The 26,884-nt window shown below is 41.5% G+C and overlaps 1 protein-coding gene across 7 annotated transcripts in view; it reads left to right on the top strand.

Moving 5' to 3' along the window:
- PCGF5 (polycomb group ring finger 5) overlaps positions 1 to 26,884 on the top strand; it is a 150,874-nt gene that overhangs the window by 58,308 nt on the left and 65,682 nt on the right. For 5 of the 7 annotated variants that reach the window (XM_036734656.1, XM_036734653.1, XM_036734659.1 and 2 more), the window contains 2 exons: positions 14,504 to 14,846; positions 17,387 to 17,664. In XM_036734656.1, the coding sequence (XP_036590551.1) occupies positions 17,553 to 17,664 (112 nt within the window). In that variant the 5' untranslated portion in view covers positions 14,504 to 14,846; positions 17,387 to 17,552. Of the gene's footprint in view, positions 1 to 14,503; positions 14,847 to 15,191; positions 15,229 to 17,386; positions 17,665 to 26,884 lie in introns of those variants that run through there. The other 2 variants (XM_036734655.1, XM_036734657.1) reach the window with 2 other exon arrangements.

Here is a 26,884-nt window from a genome sequence, read left to right as displayed (position 1 = left end):
GCTTCAAATTCTAGTTCCTAACATTTTATAAATTTTTGTGGAATTTGGCTCCAAGAAGCCAGTTCCACAGCTGGCCAGTAGCAGAGCTAGCTTTAAAAAGCAGGTTTCCATCCATTCTAGTACTACAGACCCCTTCCTTGGCCTGTAGGTCAGTTCATCCAAGATTGGTATGTGAGGAATGGAATTAACTCCACCTCTAGACTTGGATACTATAAGTTAAGAAAAGGGTCCGTAGCTAGCTCATCTGATCTTCACAGCAACCATGGGGGGTGCAATTACAAGTGGTACAGATAAGAAGACTGAGACCCAGGGACTTGAGTGAATTGCTTAAGTTCACATAGCTAGTAAATGTCAGGGGTGGGATTTGAACCCAGATGATCTCTACTAAGGTTTAACAGACAGCACTCTGAGTAAGTATTTATTGAATGAATGACACTTTGTGATTTAGAGAATCTTTATAGTGGAGTCTCCGAGCTTCTTCTGTTAAGAACCGATTTTTAAATTTTATTTTGTCAAAATGAGTTTATTAAAATGCTTAATATAAGTAAAACATAATCATTAATGAAAGGCCTGCAACAACACATACAGGTGTCCTCACTGACCAGTACCTCTGCCACTGAATCTCCCCTCTTGCCTTGAAGCTACAGAATTAATGGTGCTCTTTGCATTCGCCACGCACTGGCCTCACATCCGCTCGCCCCATGTTTGCTCCCACTTTCCTGTTGCCATTGGGTCCATCCTTCTCTCTCCCTCCTACTCCCATCCTGTGGAGCAGCATGTGGATATCTCTCCCTCATTTCACAGGGGCAGAGAAAAGGATCTAAGCTTTGGGATTGCAGAATCTTTGAATTGAAGGCACCCTAGAGGCTAGCTGATAATGTCTCTCCCCTCCTCAGTACTCTGGTCCTGTGGCCCCTTCCCTTCTCATTGGAGACAGTGGAGAGTTCCTCTTGGGTCCTTCACTTAAGGAAGGCATCCAGGCTCTCTCTTCCTTTCCCACCTGACTGAACTGGACTGCCCCTTGGGTCTCACTCCCCCTTCTTTTTATGTGTTGTCTTCCACCATTAGATTGTGAGCTTCTCAAGGGCAGGGACTGTCTTCCTTTTTTTTTCTTAGAATCATCAGCATTTAGGACAATGTTTGTTGACTGGCTGACTGATGTGATGTAGGAAGACACCTCTACACTATCCCTACCAGGTGGTCACGAAGCATCTGTGCAAACGTGTCTAGTGACAAAAGACCTCACTACCTCACAAAGCAGACAGTTCTATTCTTGGACAGTTTTAATTATCTAAAAATTCTTGCTTACATTGAGCCAACATCTGTTATAGTTCTATCATTGCTCTCTTGAGCACTACAATAAAAGTGTAATATCTTTTCCATATGATAGACCTTCAACTATTTTAAAGCAGCTATTAACCCTCCCTAACACTCCATTCACCACTACAACCCTCAACATTTTCCTCTCTAGGTTAAACATCTTCATTTATTTCAACCATCCAGTATGTTTTCCAGACCCCTTACCTCCAGACCCCAGACCCTCCGTCAAAATAGGACGGAGCCTATGAGAACATTTAGTCTATCCTAGTTACTCTCTTTTGTACATGTTCTAATTGTTAGGGCTTCCTAATTTTTAAAAAGTGTCTTTAAAAAAAAGACTTTTGGAGTATTATACTGGTACTCCAAATATGGTCTGAGCAGTTCAGAATGAAGGGAGGCTATTATCTCCCTTGATTTAGATGCTATGCTTCTATTAATTTGGTCTAATATATTGGGTATTTAGCAGCCAAGTCACACTGTCAGCTTATACAAATAGTTTACATTTACATAGTAAGATTTAAACATGAAGAATAGTACTCCTGAGAGATTGGAGGACCCTTGCTGTCCAGTAAAAGGTCTTCATTGGGCCTTTTTTCACTAATTGTCCTTACTGTTAACAATGTTTTGGCAAATGCTCAATCAAAGCTGTGTGTGTCTGTGTGTCTGTGTCTGTGTCTGTCTTTCTGTCCTGGGCCACTTGTTTGACAACTGGTTCCCTCTGTTCCTTAGGGGGATTACAATCAGATTGTCAAAACAGTCTTATGAATAATCTTCTTAGTTCTTTGACAGTTATCCAAATGTGTTCCCCCACATGTGGATTTAATATTTAACAACCTAATTCCAAAATATAATTTAAATAAATTCTATCTGAGTGATACAATAGAACTAATAGCTCTGGTTGGCAGAGTTGTTAAAGACTTAATCAACCTTTTTGCAGAAATTAAGTGACTTGCCTAGGGCATATAGCTAATTAATGGTAAAGCTAGGACCAGAACCTAGGTCTTCAGGCTCTTCTTCCTTCCAACATCCTCATCCCAGGGGAAGAATTTGTTCTGGTCTCTGGAGATAAAGGCTAAAATGAAAGTAACAGCAACTCTAGGCCATATGCTCCATTATAAGACCTCTTTAATGTGAATGCACTATTTATTAGACTGATTAACTATATTTTTGTGTTTTATCCTTTGGTTAAAAAAAATCTGATCTTTTTTTTTTTTAACACATTAATATTTGCTTTAGCTAACCAAATACATCTTGTCTTTATCAAAAGCAGTGAGGGAGATAGAAAAGCCTTATTTTTCACTATTGGCAGTGAGCTTTTATTCCCATGTTCCAAGACAGCAAAATTTGATACAGCCTGCCTCTTTTGCCTAATGTATTTGAAGGTAATTTGTTGTGATCTCCAGTAGTTTGCATCCTTCTCTTACTATCTTTGTCTCTATGTAAATGTTTAATATCTTCCTAATGTTCCTCTTTAATGGTCTCAACTAATTTCCACCTTTTGTGACTCTCTTAAATGTCCTTCAGATTCTTAGTTCAGGGTCTCGCCAAGTTAATCTCATTACCTTTCCTGTACCCTCTCCAATAGAACCTCCAGTCTTTACTGTCCATTTCAGCATTTAATTATATTTGTTTTAAAATATAAATTTCAAAAGACTGCATCGAACAGCATCATTTAGCCCCTTTGAAAAAGAAATCAAAACACTAATTCTAATAGGGTAATGACAAACACATCATGGCGTTCTATATTGGTTTAATGTGCCTTAATTGTTTTCTCATGAATAAAATCACAGAATCATGACATTTTAGAACTTAAAAGACCCCAAAGGCAATCATAGTGCAAACCAGACGTAAGAGGGATCATCCCTGAGAAGCCCCTATCCAGCCTCGGCTTGAAGATCTCCCAAGATGGGGGGGACATCTATTATCCCCTGAGGTAGGTCATTCTACTTTGGGGCAGCTCTAATGGAGAGGAAGTTTTTAGGAAGTTTTTCCTTATGTGAAACTAAATCTGTCCCTTTGGAGTTTTTCCCATAACTCCTGCTTCTGTCACATAGAACAACCTTAATACATTTTGCAAATGACAGCCTTTCAGATACTTGGAGCCAGCTACGATGTTCACCTCCTGAGCCTTCTGTTCTATATATTAGGCATCTCCTTTTGGTCTTTGTATATATAGCATGCTCTCCAGGCTCATCATCCTGGTCCTCTGGCTGTTTGTCAGTGCCTGTCCCAAAGTGTGGTGCCCAGAATGGAATGGAATCTTTCAGTTTCTTTGGGACTGGCACAGAGGGCAGCAACCCTATCACCTTCCTTGTTCTGGGAACACTGTTCTCCTCACCTTGGATGACGTCAGCAGTTATACAGCTATTGGCTGCGCTGTTGAGTCACTGAGTTTGTGTAGTCTGTTTAAAAACAAACAGCAGACATCTTTTTCACAGGAACTGCTGGCCAGTCATGCTTCATTCGTTCAATCTGTAAGCATTTATTACATGCCAGGCACTGTGCTAGGTACTTGGGATACAGAGATGGAAACATAAAGCCCTGCCTACAAGAAGCTTATGTCCAAATGAGGAGAAATAACATGAACAAAGTACATTTAAAAATATGTGAAAAGTAAGTTTAATCAGGTTTTTGACAGGTGGGGGTGGTGGGAGCTGGAAGGACACTAGCAAGTGGACATCGAGATAGGGATTGAATAGTTGGATTCTGTTTTTAAAGAAGGCAGGATTTTTTTGAAGGCTGAAGGGACTCCTTGTTCAAATAGAGTGGAAAGAGGAAATTAACTGCCATGGACAGCCAGTTTGCCTGGAATGTGGAGTGCGTAAAGGAGACAACGGACTGAGAAAGGTTCCAAACTGTGAGAGATTTTAAATGCATAGGAACTTATGTTTAATCCTAGAGATAGTCGGGAGCCATTTGAGAAGGGGAGAGCTACATAGCAGACCTGTGCTTAGGAACAACGCTTTGTCAGCTTTGGGGAACAGAATCAGAGAAGGAGATTTAAAAGCAGGGACCCATTCAGAGGCTATTGCAGGAGTCCAAGCTAGAGGCAATGAGGGCCTAAACCAGGGGTCCTCACATATGGCCCTTTGACTGAATCCAAACTCCACAATACAAATCCCTAAAAGATTCCCCACCCCTGGGCCTAAACGAAGATGCAATTGGAGAAAAAAGGTGATGGATACAAGAAGCGTTGTGGAGGTAGAATTGACAGGATGTGTCAGCTAGTTAGATATAGCATTCTAAAGTAGGAGAGGGAAGACTCACAGATCATGCCAAGTTTGTGCGTCTGGATGTTGAGGAGGATGGAAGTGCCCTCAACAGAAATGGGTAAGTTAAGAAGCAAGGAAGATACAGGGAAAATATAATGAGCTCTGCTTTGGAAGTATTGAGTTTTAAGTTACAACACTCATTTGAAAATATCCAATAGCCTTCACTCATACTATTTTTTTTGTAGTTAATTCAATTTGAGACAAACATTTATGAATATCATGTACTGTACTAAGAGCTGGGAAGATGACAGAAAGACAAAAAAAAGTCCCTGACTCACAGAAGTCAAAGTACAACTTCATACACCTGAGATCTAGGCAGTAGTACAAATGGGAGATAAGCTCAGAGGTAAGGCATTAAAGGGGGCTTCAAAGACTTCTTATGGGAGGTAGGGTTAGCTGAGACTTGAAGGAATCCAGGGAAGCCAGGAGGCAGAGATGAGGAGGGAGCAAATTCCAAGCATGAGGGACAGCCAGGGAAAATGTGTGGAGTTGGGATACAGAATGTTGAGGAATAGCAAGAATTTTTAAGCACCAGTATTGTCTTAGGTACTATTTTAAGCTTCGAGGATAAAAATAGAAGATGGAGCACAACCTAAACTCAAGAAGCTTATGTTTTACTGGGGAAAACAATATACGCTTACAATAAAATGAGAACACTGATATTTGAGGGGCAAGGGATCTAAGGATTCCAGTAATCGGAGGTGAGGAGAGGAAGAACATTGCAGGCATTGTAGATACCATCTGTTAAGACACTGAGGTGGTATATGGAATATCTTGTATCTACAGCAAGTAGACCAGTTTGACTAAAATATAGAGCATGGAATGAGAAGTAATGTGATACTCTAGTTAATTCCTTAAGTCCAAATGCATGATTTTACATTTACTCCTTTTAAATTGAAACTTATTATAGTCAGCCCATCATTCAATCTTACTGAGATCTTTTTTGGTTCTCACTCTGTAATTCATCATATTAACTCTCTTTCCCAGATTTGGGACATCTGAAATTTTGATACATATGCCTTCATGTAAGTCATTGATGAAAATTTTGAACAACCCAAAGTCAAAGAGAAATAGATCCCTAGGGCACTGTACTAGAGGCTTCCTTGAAAGTTGACTTTGTCCTATTAATCACTACCCTTGGGGTGTAGTCATTAAACTGGTTCTAAATGCATCTAACTGTATCATCAACCCCACATTTTGTTTACAAGGGTAAGAGATCTGCTCTCAAATGCTTAGCTAAATCCAGGCTTACTCCAATGTATATTTTACTTACGGACTATTTCAGTAGCCCTGCTCCAAAAGGAAATGGGGTCAGGCTGTCCTTACCAGTTTTTGATGATCCTAAGCTGGCTCTTTTTGATCACCATTTCCTTTTTGATATGTTGAATAACCATCCCTTTAGTAACATATTCGAGAACTTTGGTGGTGGTGAAGGGAGGAGGAGGAGAAGGAGTAGAGCTTTATATGGTGCCTTAAGGTTTGCAGAGCACTTGATATACCTTGTCTCATTCGACTCTCACATTAGGAATCAAAATGTTCAGTGGACTCTGGTTTGTGGTCTCTACTCTCTTCTCTGTTTTGGAAAATGTGTATAGCATTGCTTCTCTCCAGGTGTGCTACTTCTCTTTTCTTCTGTTCCCCACAGTTTTGCTCAGCAGTCAGCCCTGTCCAGTTCTTTTAGAACTTTGGGGTTGGTGGCCCAGGTCTGGTATCTTGAATTCACTGAGAGGGCTAATGCCTCACTTACCTTGGATTTTAATTCCCTGATGTTTTTATTTTTTTTTTGATCACCATCTTCCTTGGCAGAAATTAAGCAAAATGAGAGTTGAGTAGTTCTGCCTTCTCTCGCTTTTCTGTTATCAACGATCATAAGGCAGTAGTCAAGTAAATACTATTGTGTATTAGCTATTTTCTGTCTTATCCCCTTATTATTTAAACTTTGTATCTCCTCTAGTGCTTAGCATTATGCTCTGCAAACAGTAGTTACTCAATAAATGTTTGTTTAATTGAATTAGAAAAAAGGGAAAAGTTTAGATATTAGAAAGTCAGGCTCAATTTACAGGTCTGAGGTCATGTGGACTGATCACCCTTGTCTTAAAATTAATAAAAGAATTTTAAAATGATAAGCTGTATTGAAATTTAACATTTACTTTTGAATCTGAATATCTGGGGAGGAAGACTAAATTATAGAGAGCCAAAATAAGAGAGCCAAATAAGATTCTTATCTGAGATATTGTAGTTGAATGTCATTCTTAGGTACTTAAGATATATAGGAGTTAATAACAACAAAATAAATACTATTGCTTAATTATTAAATGTAATGCAGACAATAATCAAACTTTGAAGATGTCATCTTGGACACTATTCACTAAGGAAGCTGGCTTTATCTCATTTTGGGGGCATTCCATTAAAAGATTCTTCTTTAGTAATTCACTTCCTAGAATGTGTTCATTAGGCATATAAAGGAAAAGAATGAGTGTCTGACCCAGAACCATGATTAGGTAGCTCAGCCCTAACTGCAGTCAGAATCTAGCTGAAGCTGGTTTTTTTTTTTTGGTCTGTATGTGTGTATTGTTGATAAGGGATTTCATTGGGTGGGAAAATTTGCCCCCAAATGCCACCAGCAATAAAGATATGCCCCTTGTCTGCAACTTGGTCTTTGCAAGTTGTTTGGGGGCATTGAGGAATTATAAATGGCTTGTCCGTGGTGAAGTGGTCATTACATATTAGAAGCAAACAGGAGCCTGATTCTGTCTACTACACTTCAAAAAGCTGATTTTATCTGCATAAAAATGTTAATGGGGGGTCACTCCAAGTAGTTTGCCCATGACCCCAGCACCCCCACAGGAGGGCCCTACTTGTTATGCTACAAGTTCATTTCTGTCATTTCTCTACTGTGCTTTTTCTCACTTCCCCGTCTCTATCAGTGGCATCCCCAGGCTTTGCCCCTTCTAAGCCTGGCTAGAGCCAAACCTCAAACTGTGTTTCTCTAATTGTGTCATTCCTTTCTTCAGGTGTCCATGCTGGGCTGCCCCATTGCTGGCCTACAAAACCCTCTGCCCCATGTTTTGTCAGCTTCATTCCTTGCTGCTCCTGTCCATGCAGCTCTCCCTGCTGACTCTTGCACATGGCTTATTTGTTCCTGCCTTTTTACATAGAATTTCTTATACCAGCAAGTGCCCCTCTGGCCCTTCCTTCACCAATCCCTGTCTTCAAAACTCATATTCCCTGGGGAGTATTCTTTAATATCAGGATGGAAATCATTATTGCAAAATGTCCTCATTTACCATTAAGTGACTGGGCCTGGAGTCAGGAAGACCCGAGTTCAAATCTGGCCTCAGACAGTTACTGTGTGACCCTGGGCAAGTCATTTCATCCATTTAACTCAGTTTCCTCATCTATAAAATGATCTGGAGAAGGAATGACTCCAGCATCTTTGCCAAGAAAACCCCAAATCAGGTCATGAAGAGTCAGGCATGACTGAAACGACTAAACAATATTAACTACAATTATTTATTACAGGCATGCTATATACAAACAAGATACATACAGTACAAATTAGAGACAATTTCAGAGGGAAGGCAGGATCAGGAAAGGCTTCTTGCAGAAGGTGAGAATTGTAGCTGAGACTTGGAAGGCAGCAAGGGAAACCAGGCATGGGGGATGATAGCTAGTGGAAATGAATGGAGGAAACAAGGAGGCTAACCAGCAGGTGATTACAGTAGACCATGTGTGAGGTGATGGGAGTCTATACCAGGCTGGAGGCAGTATTAGAGGAGAGCAGGGGCAGATATGAAAAATGTTGCAGTGGTAGAATTAATAGGACTTGACAACAGATTGAATATAGGGGAGAAAATGTGACAAAGGGGCTAACACAGAGGTTGGAAGCTTGGGTGACTGAGGCTGGTGGTGCCCTTCACAGAAATAGGAAAGTTAAGAAGGGAAGGTTTGGAGGGGAAAATGAGTTCAGTTTTGGACATGTTGAGTTTGAGTCTATAGGCAGTGGGAGATGCAAGACTGGGGGTCCAGTGGCACAAAAAACCAAGATAGAAAAGAATATCAAAGAGAAGAGGATGATCAACAATTTCAAAGGCTTCAGAGAGGTCTAGAAGGATAAGAATTAGAAAAAGGCCATTAGATTTAACAAGTAAGAGAGCTTTGGTAACGTTTTAAATCAGCTGGTGGCACGATGGATAGAGGGCTGGGGCTGAAATCAGCAAGACCTGAGGTCAAATCAGTCTTCAGATGCTGCTTAACCCTGGACAAATCACTTAACCTGTTTGCCTCAGTTGGCTCAGCATTATTAAGAGCACCTGTTTCACAGGGTTGTTGTGAGGCTCAAATGAGATAATATTTATAAAAAAACACACAGCACAGTGACTGGTACATAGGCACTATATAAATGTTTGTTCAGCCTTTCTCCACTTTGGAAACAGCAGTTTCCATTGAAGGATGAAGTTGAAGTCAGACTATATTGTTAAGAGTAGGAGGAGAGGCAGTGGAGGCACTTCCTGGAGATGGCTTTCTCAGTGAGTTTAGCCATGAAAGGGAGGAGAGATAGAGTAGATATCTGGTGGGGATGGATACATCAAGAGGAAGTTTTTTGAGATTGTGGGGTAGGGAGGAAACGAGATTGAGAGAGAGAGTGCGTGTGTGTGTGTGTGTGTGTAGGCAGCAGGGAAAGTTGTGTATCTTGCTTTACTCAACAGAATAAGAACATTATGGATGATGTATAATGTCCTTTCCAGCTCTAAACTTATTTATGAAGTACTGATTTTTATATATTGGATTTGCTTAATATTAGGACTTAAAAAAAATCTGAACTTGTGATTTCGTCTGCTTTAGTATGGAACTCCCTCTTCTAATACTTAGCAGCAACTCATCTTTCACTTTCAGTATCAACCAGTTATGGTTAAATGATTTCCCCTGGTCACACAGCTAATATGTATCATAGACTCCAAGATTTGAACCCAGGGCTTCTTCATGTCACGAGTAGCTCTCTACCTACATGCTGCCTCTCAACATAAGGAACCCCTATACTAAGTTACATATAATTGCATGCTGCTTTATGACTTAATTTTAGTCAATCTCTATGTTGTAAATATAGACAATATAAGCAGGAAAAATGTTTTCTGTTTTATTTTTATGCTTTCTTCCACTCATCACTCTCACTCATTCCCTCAATACTTGCTGTAGGGTTCAGTACGCAATGGGCACTTGATTCACTCAACAAACATTACCAGCATTTACTATATGCCAAGGTACTGTGTTAGACTAAAGGAAGAGAAAGGTACAGGTGCCAAAGACTGCTCTCAAGGCATGTACAATTCTGTGGGGAGTAGGACTCCTAATAAACAAATGACCCAGTCTAGTAAGCAGCAAGCATTGAACTGCTGAAGTTCTGTGAGATAACTGAAGAGGAGATTCCTGCCCCAAAGGAAGGGGAATGGTCGGGGAAGGTTTCATAGAAGAGGTGGTAGAGGAAATAGTGTTTGAAAGAAAGTGAGGGGAGGTCTTCCATAGATACTGCTGGCATGGAAAGAAAGGAGAGGCAGGTAAGGCCATTTAAGGCTTTAGCAAGCTTATATGGAGGTGGCGGAGAGCAGAATGAGAACTGGAAACCGAGAGGTTAGCCCAAGTTAGTTGTGACGACTCGAGAGTATATGAAGAGAAGCAGTGTTAAATAAGATGGGAAGATAGGCTGGAAAAGGAATATGAAAGGGCTTAAAGGCCAAGGTTTTTTCTTTGTTCAGTATCCAGTGAAGATTTTTGAGTAGGGGAGTGAGATAGGAAAATTACTCAGGAAATAGACTGTAGGTAGGAAGACTAGTGGTTAGGGGCCACTTGTAATAGGTTAGATGAGAAAGAAGAGGGCCTAAACAAAGGTAGTTACAGTTGAGGGGGAATCGAAGTTGAGAGAAAGAAAGATATATAAGAGAGAATGCATAGGTGGAATGGATAGGTTTAACAACTAATTGGAGAGGGAGAAATTAAGAGGACCCCAGGGTATAAGTCTGGGTGACCATGAAGATGGTGGGTGTCATCAACAGAAATAGAGAAATGGGAGGAGCAGGTTTTAGGGGCAAGATAAAGAGTTGTTTGAGGTGCTCTCAGACCATCCAAGTGCAGATATCCACACAACTATCAGAGATGTGGAACTGGTGGAGTTGGGGATAGAAAGAAAATATGGAAGTCATTTACATAGAGGTAAAAGATGATACCATGGATGAGATCACCAAAAGAAAGCATAGTCAGAGAAGAGGCTTGAGTACAGAACTTTCCAAGACTTCCACGTTGAAGGGGTAGAAATAAGAAGAGCCAGCAAGGAAGACTGGAAGGGGGTATTGAAAGTTAGAAGGTTGTCCTTTATCAGGGCCATGTGACTTGAATTCATCAATAAAATAGCAACTAGACAACTAGACGCTTTCACCTATCTCCGTACTTAGCTTGGCCATCAACTTTGTTAGCCACATCTGTTCCGTCATTTCCTGTCCAAAGAGGGCTGGGGGTGGGGGCGGGGGCGGGGGGGGGGGTGGAATTACACAACTCTGCATTGGCTTTTTTGTTAGATACCTTCATCCCATTTATCATCTTCTCTTTCCCATAGCATAGTTTTAAACAACAATCCTTCCCTTCTCTTCCCCTTCCCCCTCCCCCCACCTCGCTTGCCTCAGCTCATTTGGAGTTTTAGTGCCGCTGACACAATTCTAACCGTAACAGTCCTTGCTTTCCACATATGTATCCTCTCTTACCTGACAGCCTGATACAATGGAATGTGTCCTGGATTTGGACTTCAGATTCCAGATTTGCCACTTACTGCTTGTATGAGCCTGAGTAATGCTCCCAACTTCTCTGGGCCACAGTTTTTTCATCCATAAAGTAAGGCAGTAGGACTGGATGATTTCAGGTCTCATGATCCTTTGAACTATCTAAGAATGTTTGTTGTATCATTGAAAATAAGGCACTAGAGACTCACAGTGTGAATTGCCACACAGAAATTAAGGAGGATAATTGCAGAAAAAGATGTTAAATTTAGTCACAGTAGTCATTCATAATTTGGCGGGGGCAGGGTGGGGGGGAACTGAGTGGTAGAGAGAAACCAGATTTTAAGGTTTTGAGCAATGAACAGGTGGCAAAGAAGTAGAGACTGTAAGTGTAGACCAATTTTTCTAGATTTGTGGCAATGAAAAGGAGGAAAGAGAAAGGTAATTTTTAGACTTAAGGGAGTGAAGGGAAGGGTTTTGAGGGTTTGGGGGAGGGGGAAGATGGATCCATGCATGTTGGGAAGCTAAGCGGAGACTATTCTTTTCTAGAAGTTCGGCCATGAAAGGGAAGAGGGAACAGATACCTAGAAGTTATTGGTGTTAGGGTTGTGTATGGTGGGGGGCAAATTTCGCATATTTGTGGGCTGAGGAAGAGCTGAGCCAGTAAAAAGTGAAGGATTGCATATGAGTCCAAAGGGATACTAATGAGGAGGGCAGAGACATGAAAGAGAACTCTTATTGTTTAATTTTTTCTTGGGTGCAAGAAACTTCATCTTCTTTGTTAACCATTCTTTCTTCAGAAATATACCTTTTGCAAAAGGAATCCTTGGTTAATTGTGTACCCCCCCCAAAAAAAGTTAATTTCTTCTGACTTTTTCCCACTGTGCTATTTTCTCATGAAAGCAATTTGTCTATATTGATCCAAAGTCATTCGGTCTGTTTGGACAATATATAAATATGAACTGCACTTGTAAAATTTATCAAGAAAATGGGAAAGCATCCATATATTTTGTGTACTTTTCAATACATAGAGTTGTGCTATGAATGGTAATTTCTTAAAATTGGCATGCTGCCATGTGTGTTATGACTTATTGTAATGGGAATAGCTTCCATTACATATTTTAAATGCACTGGAAATAAGATGACTCTTCTTATATTGGTTTGTTTATTCTCAGAGATTAAAGAAACCTGCAGTGAAGTCCTTCAAGCATAAAGTCATTTACCTAGCCTGTTTTCCCAGCTCATCATGATTGGTGTAACTTATTGAAGCTGATCACAGTTTAGCAAACTGGCAGATAGAGATTTATGAGGGGGTCCCATTAGGATTAGTAAAGTATGATTGGTGAAAGTTGTTTTTGAGATGGAATGCTCTTTTGGTGGTAAAATAGATTGCATTTTCTTTCTCTTCCCTTTTCTTCTTCCATCTCCCCTGGCTCCCTCCACCATAAATGTAATTATAGAAAGAATAATTCGAACTCTGCTCGTTCCTTTTAGTGATATAGGTCAGATTTAAGACAGAAATTAAACTTTAAAGACATGTACAAATATTATTCGTTAAGAGCCACTTTAGGCTCTAGCAACATTTTTGTCTGCCTCCCCCACACATATGTATCCACACTCAGTAACTGAGGGAAGGATGGTAATAACTGACATTCACATATCAATTAGCAAGAGTTTTATTGAGCACCTATATAGACTGTATGTCAGGCACTGTGCTAAGTGTTTTATAATTTTTGTGTCATTTGGTCCTCACAACAATGCTGGGAGGTGCAGCTACTATCTTCACTTTATAAATGAGGAAACAAGAAAACAGATAAAGTCACTTGCTCGGGGTTACACAGTTAAGAAGTGTGTAAGGCCAAATTTGAATTGGGTCTTCATGACTCTGAGCCAAGTTCTGTTATCTGTAGTGCCACCAAACAGTCCCTGCCCTCAAGGTATAGATGATCTCTAGATGTGTGTTTATGTATAGACATACATCTATATCTAGATAGATATATCATCTCTCTATATAATTACACGAATCTATAGATCATGTAACAAAATCCATTTAGGGAGTACTAGCAGGGAAACAAAAGACCCTAGAAATAGAAGGTGGCTCTTCAGCTGAGTTTTGAAGGAAACCAGAAATTCTAAGAGGCAGAACTTATGAAGAAGAAGGAACACAAGCTAGGCACAGGGGTCAGTCATTGCAAAGGCAGTGAAATGAGAGATGGGTGTAATGCCTTGTGTGTGAGGAACCTCAAGCTATACTATAGTTTGGCCAAAGTGTAGAGTTCCTAAAGGGGGAATTAATGTATAGTAAGATTAGAAAAATAGGCTAGTGAAGGGCTCCAAATGTCAAATGGATTTATTTGTATTCGATCCTAGGTTAATTGAGAGCCATTTGAATTTTATTGAGCAGAGAAGTGATGTGCTTAGATCCCTTCCTTAGGAATATCACTAAGGTTGATAAAGCAAAAGTTATATACTTTATTACCTACATACGTTCTCATTTGAAACATAAAACAACCTTGTGAAGTAGGTAATGTCGTTCTCATTTTACACTAAAGAAAACCAACTTCCTAAGACTTGCCCCATGGTCAGATAGCTGGTTCCATTGGAGGTCCAGTTTGTACCCAGGTTTCTCTAGACTCCAGCTGCCTGGGGTCTGGGTTAGGAAAAAAAGGCTGCACTTTGGTGCTTTAAAGAAACAGTCATTTAACACCCACTCCCTCCCTCTGGCTTCTGTAGCTTCATCCTGCCCTCTCCCTCAGGCAATCTGCCTTTGAGGCTTCTTTACCAACTTTAAAGGGCCATTTCTGCATCTGTCTGGGCCGTCCCAGGTAGTCACAGGGAGTCTTCCTCCTCCATCCCCCACCAAAGCAGTCCTTGACCGTCAATTTAACAAGCGTCTGTGACAGGGGTGAAGCATGTGATTGTTTTCAAAAGCCGCCTCCTAGGTAGGGCCTAGCTGCGAGTGTAGTGACGGCCACTACCGGGGGTCAGTAAATACTTATTTAATGAGTTAAGTATACAATGGAAGGTACAGGGTAGGTGGGGCTCGAGGTACCCAGACTGGGGTTTGGTTTTGTTTTGGTAACTTGGAAAACTAATTCTTCGTCTTGCCTCATCCACTAATTTTGAGAAATTTCAATTACTTTACAGGAAAAAAAGTTTCTCCGGCTCTCCCGACAGTTAAGATAGGGACTTCTCAGCAAGTTGCAGATCACAGTGCCCCCCAATTTCACCGAGCCTCGGGCAGACCTGATCAAAACGGAATCGAGTGACCCGGCCGTGGCTGTCCCAGCCGCCCGGAGCAAAGGAGTTTCACTTCGACGAACAGAAACCTTGACTACTGCCTTTTCAAGCCACCGGTACAGAAAAAATTGCTCATTTGTGATGATGGAGAAAAACAAAACCTCGCCCTAAATTTAGCCGCAGCCACGCGTTAAAAAAGCCGGGGCGAGGCAGAGGGCGAGTGGGCTGGTGTGGAGTGAGACTTACCCGGGTGAGCGGGGCGTGGGAATGCGGACCGGCCACAGAGGGGGCGCGGCTCGGGTGGGGAGCGCCAGGGCTGCACCAGGCAGCCCAGCAGCTGGGTAGCGGCGGCTCTGGGCTTGGGCTGGGAGCGAGGGGGTGGAGTTGCCCTTCAGGGCGGGTGCGGGCTGGCCTGTGCCCGGAGGCCGGGGCGCCCTATAGGGCCGGGCGTCTGGGTGGGTGGGGGCTGGGGGCTCGTTCCCGCCTTCCTGCGGGGGCGGGCTGGGAGGGGGCCTGGCTCAGGCCGCGCAGCGCAGGGCCGGCGGGCTGGGCTGGAGGTCTTTCTCTTTCACTTTCCTTCTCTCTCGGGTTGGCACGCTGGCGGGCGGCGGGCTCTGCACTTGAGGCTGGCGGTAAGGGGCGGTGGCGGCCGCCGCGGGGTAAAGAAGGGGGGCCCGGGGCGGGATCGGGGAGCGCTCGGGCCCCCGCCCCCTGGAACTTTGCACTCTACGGGGAAGCGGCCACTTGGAGGCACCTGCCGCAGCTGCCCAGTCCCGCCGGTGGCGGCGAGGGGAGAGGGCGAGCCAAGCCGGCCCTGGCGGGATCGAGGCTGGGAGACCCTTCCCCGAGAGCCTACTCTGCCCTCCGCAAAGCGGGAAGGAGTGTGGGGTGAGGCGGTGGAGGGGTACTCCATTCTCACCTCCACCCATTCCTAGGAGGAGGGGTTAGTCTGTAAGTCGCGTGTAAATGTCGAGAAAGAAGCAGAAACACCACGTGTTGACCTGTTGGAGCCAGGCCACTTTCGCATCCTTTTGAAAAACGAGCCTCTGTTTAGGTCCTCCAGTCTTCCCATTTAATGGTCACGAAACCCACACCCAACCGTGCCTACTCGCGGACACAGAGGCCCAAAAGAAAAGGCTTTCCAACTTTTAAAGAAGGCTTTGGATCTTTTTTTTTTAATTGCCTCTACCTCTTTCAATTTCTCATACCACTGGGGGCTCCTATCTGGTGCTGTTCTCACATTCCATTTTATAGTATAGAAGCCTGTAAAGTAATCCACTAACGGAATTGTAACTGTAAGCTCCTTGAGGGCAAGGACTATAATCTATACACGGTACAAAGTTTTCCGTAGTTGCTTAAGGAATGTTGATTGAATTGTATGCTGAAATGAACTTTTGTGAACCACTGATTTGTAACCTATAAATATCTTGTTTCGTTCTTGAATTATTTCGTTTTCCTAGATTATTAGAGCTGGAAGGACCTTTGGTCATTTTAAGTCTAACTCCCCACCCCCATTCATTGATAAGAAAAATAAGATCCAGAGAGGGTAGGGACTTTGGTTTTGGAGTCAGTAAACGTGAGTTTTGAGTCCTGGTCTATTCCTATGACTCCTCTTGTGACTCCCTGCACTTCATCTGTAAAATGGGGGTGATTTGCAGTACCTACTTCAAGCAGATTTTGTAAGGAAAGCCTTAAATAAATTTAAAGACTTTTGTGATTCAATTTCCTCTTCTGTAAAAATGACATTAATTATAGCACCTACCTCCTAGGGTTGTTGTGAAAATTAAATGAGATAATATCTGTAAAGTGATTTGCATACCTTAAAGTGTTATGTAAATGCTAGGTATTAATATCATGTATTTGTATTCTATAAATTGAAATTGGTTGGTCCATTGGACTTGTAATCAGGAAGACCTGAGTTCAAAGTTCAGGAGCATGGTAGCTGTATAACCCTTTACAAGACACTTGATTTCTTTGCCTCAGTTTCCTTATCTGTAAAACAAGAGGGTTGGGTGCATTGAGCTCTAAGGCCCTTTTTGCCTAAAAATCTATACTCTTATGATGAATGAGTGGCAGAGAAAATAAATATGAGTTATGTAGGTGGCAATGTGGTAAAGTGTATTTAAAGTCAGAAGATCTCAGTTTGAAGCCCAGCTCTGGCACTTAACTACTTTTTCGACTTTGGTTGGACAACTTATTTAATCTCTGTGGGGCTTCAGTTTCCTGTGGGTTGGGTTAGATGACTTCAGAGTTTCCTTTTATACCTAATCTGTGATCCTATCATCTTCCATGGGCATAGGTCCTAGAGGTCAGGGGTGGGGAACCTTTGGCCTTGAGGCCGCATGTGCCCTTCTAGGTCCTTGGGTGAGGCCTTTTGACTGAGTCTAAGTTTTACAGAACAAATCCTTTTATTAAGGGGATTTGTTCTGTGAAGTTTAAATATATGATTTTATTTCTGTATATTCAAGAGATCTTTACAGTAGATATATGAAGGAAACTTCACATTTTAGGAGCCTTATACATGGTGATTTTAGTAGCTAGAATGAGGTTCCATAGGAAAAGAGAGGCACTCTTAATTTTGATAGCTGACATGATGCTTTTCCTTTTTCTGAGTAAAATTAAGACATACTTAAAATCCTTATATGTCAAGGCCATGTTAAATTCAGTCATTCGAGTTGCATGTAGAACTGAACATTTATCATTACCCAGCAGCTAACTTTGAAAATTACTTTTATGACATGTAGTAGACAGAATTTCATATTTCCTCTCCCCCTTAAATAAACATAACAGGTATGAGAAAGCAAAACCTCCCAGCGGAGTTATGAGCGGATTGATTCATTCAGTTGTCTCAGAAAGCCCACCTACACAGAGAAGCACATCAGCTCCTGTGATTCGACTTTGATCCACAAAGGCTCTTTATTATACAGACTATTCAACAACATCAGCTACTCCTCGAATGGCTACTCAAAGGAGGCACTTGGTGAAAGACTTCAACCCTCACATTACCTGTTACATCTGTAAAGGGTATCTCATCAAGCCAACTACTGTGACAGAGTGTCTCCACACCTGTAAGTATTCTTTTGGAAGGTATCGGTCAACATTATGCTTGCCTTTTTAATTTGTTCCTATTCTTATGGAACTGCAGCTTTTTGAAAGAACAATATTCTAATGATCAGTCAGTAAGCGTTTGTAAAGTGCCTGGGCAATCTGCAAGGCACAGAAGATATAAAGACAGAATTTAACGGTTCTTACTGGGGAAACTTAGATTCTGTTGTGGAAGATAGCCCCTATACATCTAAGTACATACAGAACAAGTGCAAAATAAGGGAGTGAAAGAAAAGGTAGTTAAGGAGGGAGGGTGTCAGGGGCTGGGGGGGGGTCTGGTTAATGATGAGGGAAGCTGGTTCAAGGAAGGCTTTGTGTAAAAAGTAGCATTTGAGTTGTGTCTTGAAGGACATGAGAGACTTTATGTGACAGAGGTGAGGAGAGGGTACAGTCTTGGCACAGGGGACAACTAGTACAAAAGCCAGTAGGACCTGACCACAGAGTATGGGAAAGATATCAGTGTACAATACACCTGGAAAAGTAGGCTTGGAGCAGGTTTTGAAGGTCTTTAAAAGCTATCCATAGGAGTTTATTTTAACTTGGAGGCAATGGGGAGTCAATGTAGTCCACTGAATTAGGAAAGTGAGATGGTTGGATTTGTACCTGAGGAAAGTTATTTTGGCAGCTTTGTGGAGAAAGGATTGCAGTGCAGAGGTGTGAGGCAGGGCGCCCACAAGACAACATTGTCAAATAGTCAAGGTAAGGGTTTAAACTAAGGTGGTGGCAGTATGAGCAGGGAGAAAAGGTGGGTTGAAGGGATTTTGTGAAAGTAGAAAATGACAAGATTTTGCCACTGTTTGGATATTTGGCTCAGGGGAAGTGAGGAGTCAAGGATTGGAACCAGGGAGACTGGGGAGATGGTGGTACTTTTGAGAGAAATAGAGAAGTTTGGTAGGGGGAGGGGGAAATAACGAATTCTCTTTTGTGCATGTTGAACTTGAAATGTTTCTGGGACTTTGTCTTAAATGTCCTATAGGCAGTTGGCATTGTGGGACTGACACTCAGGAGAGAGGCTGAGCCAGGATACTTAGATCTGTGAATCATTTGGGTGGAGATGATAACTAAACCAGCCAATGAGGTCACCAAGAGAATGAAGAGAGAGAAGAGGCCTCAGAACAGAGCCTTTGGGACAGTCTACTGTTAGGAGGTAGGACTGGTAATGAACTGGCTGAAGCGACTAAGAAGAGCTGGTCACACAGGCTGGAAGAGAATCAGGGCAGAAGAGAGAGTATCCAGGAGAGAGTGGTCAGTGGTGTCTAATAGAGGCAATCAAGAAGGACTGAGGAAAGATTATCACTGTCATACTTGGCAGTTAAATTATTGGTAACTTTAAAAAGAGCAATTGGCATTTGAATGATGAGATCTGGAGCCAGATTGCAGGGTATTGAAGAGTAGGTTCCAGGAAAGGAAGCGGAGACACTAAATGTAGACAGCTCTGTCTTGAGAGTTTGAGAAGGGCAAGAGGACAACTTGAAAGGGGTAAGAGGGGACAGTGGAGTTTTCTCCAGGATGGGGGAGACTTGAGCATGCCCAAAAGCAGTTGGAAAATGGCCTGAAGATGGGTAGAAATTAAAGACTAGAGAGGGAGGGTGAGAAAGGAGGGGAGATAAGATGACAGAGGACAGTCTGCTGCAGAAGATGGTAGGGGATAAGGTCAAGGGCACATATAGAAGGGTTGGTACTGTCAGGGAGAAGGAAAACTTCATCATCAGAACCAAAAGGAAGGGAGAAAGTAGAGCCATATTTACAAGATTTATAGCTTTTTCTAGGAAGGAGCCTTTAGAAAATCTAATAGTACCTTAAGAGTACATACAGAGAGGTGTAGTATCTAGGACTAGGGAAATGATAGTCCTATTGTTCTCTGTCTGGGTCAGATGACATCTGGAGAAATATGGTCAGTTCTAGGCATCACATTTTAGGAAGGACATTGATAAAACTACATAGCACACAAAATGGCAAAGGATATTAAAGCATGATAGTTGAAGGGGGGAAAATGTTAAACCTGGAGGAGACAAGACTTGGGGAAGCACTGCCATCCTTCTAGTCTCTAAGGTTTGTAACTTTGTAATATTTGATTCCTCTTTCTCATTTCCTCATATGGGTTCATAATGAATCAGCTGCCAGGTTTTAGCAGTTCTACATCAACGTCTCCCATCCATCCCCTTCTTTCCGCTTAGAGGCTACTGCTTTACTCCACACCTTTATCAACCTTTTTCCTTGTTCTACTGCTAATTGTTCTCCCTTCCTGACCTCTCTCCCCTCCCCAATCTGTCCTCCACACAGTGCTCATGTAATATCCAGGAGGAACTGTCCGTCAGGCAGTTAGGTTGGATTGGAGATAGAAAACTCTATATAGTGATTTGGGAATCATCTGCGTAGAGATCATCTATTGAACCCAAGGGAGTTGATGAGATCATCGAGATTGTGCATTGAGAGGACAGAACCTTCCGTTACACTTATGAAAAGGGAATGGTATGTGGATCTTGATATAATAAAAGATACTAGAAGAGATGGTCTAGTAGATAGAAGAACCAGAGCAGTGTCAAGAATACTCAGAAGAGAAATTATCTGGGAGGGAGGAGTAGTTTTTTGGTGTCAGGCTTCAGCAGGATCAAGGAGGATGAGGACTAAGAAACAGCCACTGAATTGATTTATTAATGAAGATAGTAAGTGGTCAAAAGATAAAACAAACAGTTCTCAAAAGAAAATTTTAACTATTAGTAGCCATATGAAAGACTGCTCCTAATCAGTTATGATAAGAAAGACAAATCTAAACAAATTTGACGGTTCACTTCACATCCCAAAAAATGGGAAAGATTATAGGAATAATGTTGGAGGAACTTTGAAAAGATATTCACACTAGTGTACTATTGGTGAACCTTTAAGTTGGTAGAATATTCTGGAAACAATTTCGAATTATGCAAAAAAAAAAAGACCCTTCCTGATATCCTCTTTCCTTTGACCTAGATATATCCCTGCTAGACATTTACCCAGGGAAGTTAAAGAGAAAGAAAGGTCTTATATACACCAAAATATTAATAGTACTTTTTGTGATAACGAGGAATTGGGAAGTAAAAGTAGATACCATTGATTTAAGGAATGGTTTAAGATTGATATGAACTGATCCCGAATAAAAATAAGCAGGCCAGGAATACACTATATACAATACCTCTTAACAATGTAAATGGAAAGAACAAAAGGCCCAAGTTGTATGACTAACCTTGTTCTCCAAGAAGCAATGAGAAGGTACTCCTCTCACTCCCTTCAGGACTATCGGACTGCCTGCTCAATTGGTCTGGATTTTGTTATGAAGGAAAGGGGGAGTGTGAAATCCACTACCAGCTGAGGCATCCATTCTAATAGTGAATTCCCATGAGGTGGACTAATGTCTCTACGCAAATGACTCCCAGATTAGTAGGTCCAGCCCCTTTTTCCTCTGTAGAGCTTCTGTCGCCTACCACTTGTCTTTTGGACTCTCCAGTTGGATCTCCAACTCCAGGTGTCCAAAATGGGGCAGATCCACTTTGTAAACCCATCTCTTCTCTTGACTGCCCTGTTTTTGTTGATATTCTTCCAGCTACCTAAGTATAGCACCTAGTAGTTATCCTCAGTTCTTATTCTCATTCATCTCCCATCAGTTAACAAGCCATGTTGATTCTACCTCACCTACTATACCACAACCAGTCTAGTCCAGTTCTCGGTACCACTCGCATAGACTACTGCAGTAGCCTGATAGATGTCTCTACCTCTACCCTTGCTTTCAAGGCTTTGTTCCACACTACAGAGCTGCTAAATGAATACTCTTGTTCACTGGCCTGACCATTGCCTCCCTCCCCTGGCTTAATTGGCCCCCATTTCCTGTAAGATAAAATACAAACTTCTCTTTTGAAAATTTAAATACCTTTAAAATCTGGCTATAACTTATCTCCCTAGGCTGATTACAACTCATCTATATTCCAGCCACAGTAGCTTTGTTTTTGCTGCCCCTTGCAGAACATTCTATCTCTGGTTTCTGTGTTTAATAATTGCCTTTTGAATTGATTTGAGTGGAGGGGAAAACATAAAGGTGACCTCCTTAACTTAAAGGGTCAAGACTGTAAAAAGGAGGAAAGTAAGACCAGACCAGGGATGATAGACTGGGATACAATGTTTGGGAAGGTTGGAGTGAAGATAAAGAATAGTCTTAGGAGTAGCAAGGTGGAAGAGTTTATGGTTAGAGTAAACTGGGTAGAAGTTGAAGTCTTATATGAGATAGAGCTTTGCACCTGGATCAGAAAAAACCAAGTTCAGATTCTGCCTCAGACACTTACTAGCTGTATGACCCTGGGCAAGTAATTTAACATCTCTGTACCTCAGTTTCCTCATCTGTAAAATGAGTCAGACTTAGTGGCATCTCGGATCCTTCTACCTCTAAATCTGAGATCCTAAAGGAGAGTCTAAGGAAGGAAGTAGGTCAGTGATGAACAGTCTCATCCTGTCATACTCTGCCCTTCCCTGTGATTCTTAGAACCTTTGTAGATCATCATCCAAATGTCATTCTCCATCCTCTTTCACCCAGTTCCTTATTCCCCTCCCCTTCAACCTTCCCACCCCAAAGTCCAAAAATTCCAGCCAGACACCACCTAGCCTTTCCATTCTGCTCTGTAGGCAACAAACCTCCATTCATCCTAAATCCTCTCCTCCCCAACTCCTTCTGTCTTTTAGTTGTTGTAGAAACATGGCTTCTTCCTGCTGACACAGCTCCCCTTGCCGCTCTCAGAACCCAGTTTTGGCTGCACCTTCACCCATTCCCTTCAGCCTACTGGTGAGGCAGTTCTTGCCTGTTCCCACTTCCAGGCTCTCCCCTACCTCCGTCACTCAGTAACCCCTCCTTTGGTTCATGGCTGTTCATCTTCATCACCCAATCAAAATCCTGGTAGCTGTTTTCTACATATCTCCAGGTCACTCCCCTTTTTCTCAATGAATTTGATACTTAACTTATAATTTTTCTCTACTCTCCAGCTCATGCCCTTATAGTAAGGGACTTTAACAGTTCCTAACCTACTCACCTCCCACCAGCTCCACTTCACCCCACTTCAGCCACACGCTAAGATGATAATACCTTTGATCTCATCACCCACAAGTCTACCCCTTCCATGTCCAAGAATTCTGAAATCCCTTCAACTGACTATAACCTATTGACTCTTTACCCTTCCCACTGCCTTCCCTTACAAAACCTTACTCTTTGTCCATACATAGCCTGACCATCAAACCCCTAACCCCTCACACACCATCTCCCTTGCCCTAGTCATTCTCTCTTCTTTTCCCCATCTTGATGCCTTGGTGAACCATTTCATCTGTACACTGTCCTCTTGAGTCCCTTGTCCCCTTATCATGTTACTTATTATTCCCTGCCAAGCCTCAGCCTTAGATCACTCCCACCATTCACTGCCTTCCCTCACACATACTGCTAAGCAAAGGTGGAGAAAATCATGGAACAATTCTGATTGGGTTCACTATAAATTTATGTGGGTTTCTCATACTCAGAGGTCTTTAAACAAATACTAGATGATACATCCACTTCTCAGATAGGTTGTTGAAGGGATTCTTGTTTTAGTTTGGATTGCACTAGATTGTCTAACATGTGCCCCACTACTCTGTGATTCTGTACAATATCCACATGTAATATCCTCTCTGGAGCTAATCCTTCAGTATGCCTTGACATTTGAGACATGGGTTCTCTGAGGATTGAGTTTCCCTATGGCTAGCTACTTCTACTATTTTCGCTCATGAGCCCCTGTTGTTAATATATGGCTTCCCATTAATAGTCAGCCAGTAGACTTAATTAGTTTTTAGCAAAGGAATTTACTAAGATGATATAGTAAGAAGAGTTCATATAAAACATTGCCAAGGGTTTAATCTACCATAAATATACAGAGCATCCATGGGGAGAGTGGACTCGGACTTAAGTATTATGGTAGTGAGGCACACATGGAATATATATTTGTTAACAAGGTTAACTCACAATTTCTGATAATTTGGGGAGGGCCTGAAATTGTTTTCTTTCTTCATAGAGTCTTCATGCTTCTCTCTTTGTGTACAGGGGCAAACTCCCTTAGTTGGGTTTCTAGGGTCTGCGTTTTTCTTGAGTCGGAATGCTTGAAGCTGCCTCCTCTTTCAGAGGAATTGTCCGTCTCATTCTGTATTCACATTAATTGAGGTGGGAAGTTGAGTTCCCTCTCATACCCATGTAATGTGTCATGTTAGACTTGAAATCTGATCATTGATATAGTGTTGTTAAATGTTCAAAGCATTACATCAGAAAACGTCCATTTGTGAAAATGATTGTCGAATTCTTTTTAGTGAACTTTCTAGAAGAAGTAATGACTATAGGCTTGTTTAAACGAGATTAAGCTGTCTTTTATTGTTAATAATGTTGCCATTAAAAGAAGAAAGTTGATCATATGTGTGGTAGTACACATTCTAATTTAATTTTGTAAATTTTATGTTTCATATAAGAAGGAAAATTAGAAAAGGTTGAAAAAATATGAGACCATAGCAAAGCATCTTGATATTAAAAGCTGAAGACAAAGATAATAAATAGAAATCATAACATTAATACACCAGGAATGGCGAATATCTCCATTTTTCATGTTTGAGGTTTGCAGAGGTTAATTGACTTGCCTCTACACATGTCTAATGTAGGGATGTGAACCAGAGTATTCTGTCTCTAAATCTGGCACTTTTTCCACTGTGCCATGTGCTGAAAATTCTGTAGCTGCCTTTATTACGGTAGTAAACTGAATCCATTTAGGAATATTTGGACTGGCAAGGGTTTGAGGAAAAAGTATAACATATATAGTATATAACAAAAATCTTAAAAATGCTCCTCTGGATGACCTGGCCAGAATTTAAAACTAGCACAAAACTTTGAAGATACATGTCATCATCACATGCATTCTAGTGAATCAGAGATCAAAAATAATACTTTTGACAAAGAAAAGAGGTTGAGATCTTTTAAAACTTAGAACTACTCAACCAGTTATCCTTCTTGTGTGAATATAGGGAAAGTTCACTATATGATTACATCTAGGAAGACCTTGAACCTAATAATAGATGAGAACACACCTAATTCTGTTGTTCAGGTTAACTCAGGTTACTGACATTTGCTTCCTTCTGCTAAGAGACAAATGTCAATAACAAAATTAGTCAGCTTCCCATTCACAGTATCCTATCATAAGACCCAGTAATCTCATCACTTCTGCTTCTTCCTCAGTCAGGAGCAATTGGACTTGCTTAGGTTCAGTGCTCCGTTTGAAAGCTGTTAAACATCTATGGCAAGGGGCTGCTCACAGATGAGAAGGATAAGAGAAGTCAGAGGTCAACCAGCCTTTGCCCTTTAATTGCAGATTAACTTAGTGTTCTTTCCCTCCCCTGCCTGTCTTGACCATTATTCTTTGCTTCCCTGTGCTCAGACTCTTGCCTGTTCCGATGAAGTATATCACTTGTCTCAAAATTTTTTTTCTTCTGTATACTTCTTAGACTCTAACTTGTTGTTTGGTCACATATAACATCAAAGTAGGCTTTTTTTCCCCCCACAAAACAGCCTTCTTTAGAGGACCCATGTATGTTATGGTGTCTTCTAACTTTTTCAGCATCTGATTTCTTAACTGCAGCAAGTGCTATTTAATATGTTACATATTGTCTTGGAAAGACCTCATCTCTTTCTCCCTGAGCCTGGGTGTGTCTGTCTGTCTGTGTGTCTCTCTGTCTGTGTGTGTATGTGTATATATAGCTTTACTATATCATCCTGGCAAAGTACTATCAACTTTCAGATCTTGCGCCAACAATGGTTTGTCTCATTTTGGAAAGATATATGGAGTGGTTACCTGGGATTCCATGATCGTGTGTCAGTGACCAAGGTTTTATACCATGTTCTCAGGTTACCACAACAGCTGCCAACCGCTCAAAGGTTATGAGAAAGCCCATCTTCGGAATTTGTGTTGGATTTATCTTTGTCACGTTCATACTTTTAAACCTCAACATAAATTTCCTCAACTCTCCTCTGTGCCTTTCTGTGCTCTCATATATCCTACTTGTGTTAGCAGAAGAGATGGCCCTCCTTGAAAAGGCTAACTAATCCATTTGTATCCATGATCCCAATCTTTCCCATCTCTAAGAGTAAGGACCATTTTGCTTGTGTCCATAAAATGAAGGGATTGGACAAGTTGATCTCTGGTATCCTTTTTAACTTTAGATTTATGGTATAATGATCATGAAGCCTCTGCTGGTTCCTTTCCCACATGCTAAAATCATGTTCAGCTCCTGTTGTGAAAGACTAACTATATTTTGCTCCTTCCCAACCCATCCCCCTTTATTGTATTTTCTCCCTTGACCCTGTCCCCTTTCAAAAGTGTTTGTTTTTGACTACCTCCACCCCCATCAGCCCTCCCCTCCATCATCCCCCCCATTTTTTTTTATCTTCTTCCCTCTTCTTTCCTGTGGGGTAAGATTCCCAATTGGGTTTGTATGGTCTTCCCTCCTTAGGCCAAATCTGATGAGAGCCATGTTCACTCATTCCCCCCTCATCTGCCCTCTCCCCTCCTCCCACAGAACTGCTTCCTCTTGCCACCTTTATGCGAGATAATCCACCCCATTCTATCTCTCCTTATCTCCCTCTCTCAGTATGTTCCTCTCTCATCCCTTAATTTGATTTTATTTCTTTTAGATATCTTCCCTTCATCTTCAGCTCACCCTGTGTCCGCTCTCTCTCTGTCTCTCTCTCTCTCCCTCTCTCTCTCTCTCTAGATATCTATATCTATACACACACACACACACACACACACACACACACAGATATATACATACATACACATTGACCCATATATATACATAAACATATATGTATGCATATTCCCTTCAGCTACCCTAATACTGAGGTGTCCTGAATCATACTTGTCATCTTTCCATGTAGGAATGTAAACAAAACAGTTCACCTTTAGTAAGTCCCTTGCAATTTCTTTTTCTTGTTCTTTTTCTTGATTACCTTTTCATGCTTCTCTTGATTCTTGTGTTTGAAAGTCAAATTTTCTCTTCAGTTCTGGTCTTTTCACTGAGAAAGCTTGAAAGTCCTCTATTTTATTGAAAATCCATATTTTTTGCCTTGGAGCATGATACTCAGTTTTGCTGGGTAGGTGATTCTAG

The sequence above is a fragment of the Trichosurus vulpecula genome, chromosome 8 (genome assembly GCF_011100635.1).
Source record: "Trichosurus vulpecula isolate mTriVul1 chromosome 8, mTriVul1.pri, whole genome shotgun sequence".
Taxonomy (NCBI): domain Eukaryota; kingdom Metazoa; phylum Chordata; class Mammalia; order Diprotodontia; family Phalangeridae; genus Trichosurus; species Trichosurus vulpecula.
This window is presented reverse-complemented; position numbering and strand designations above follow the sequence as displayed.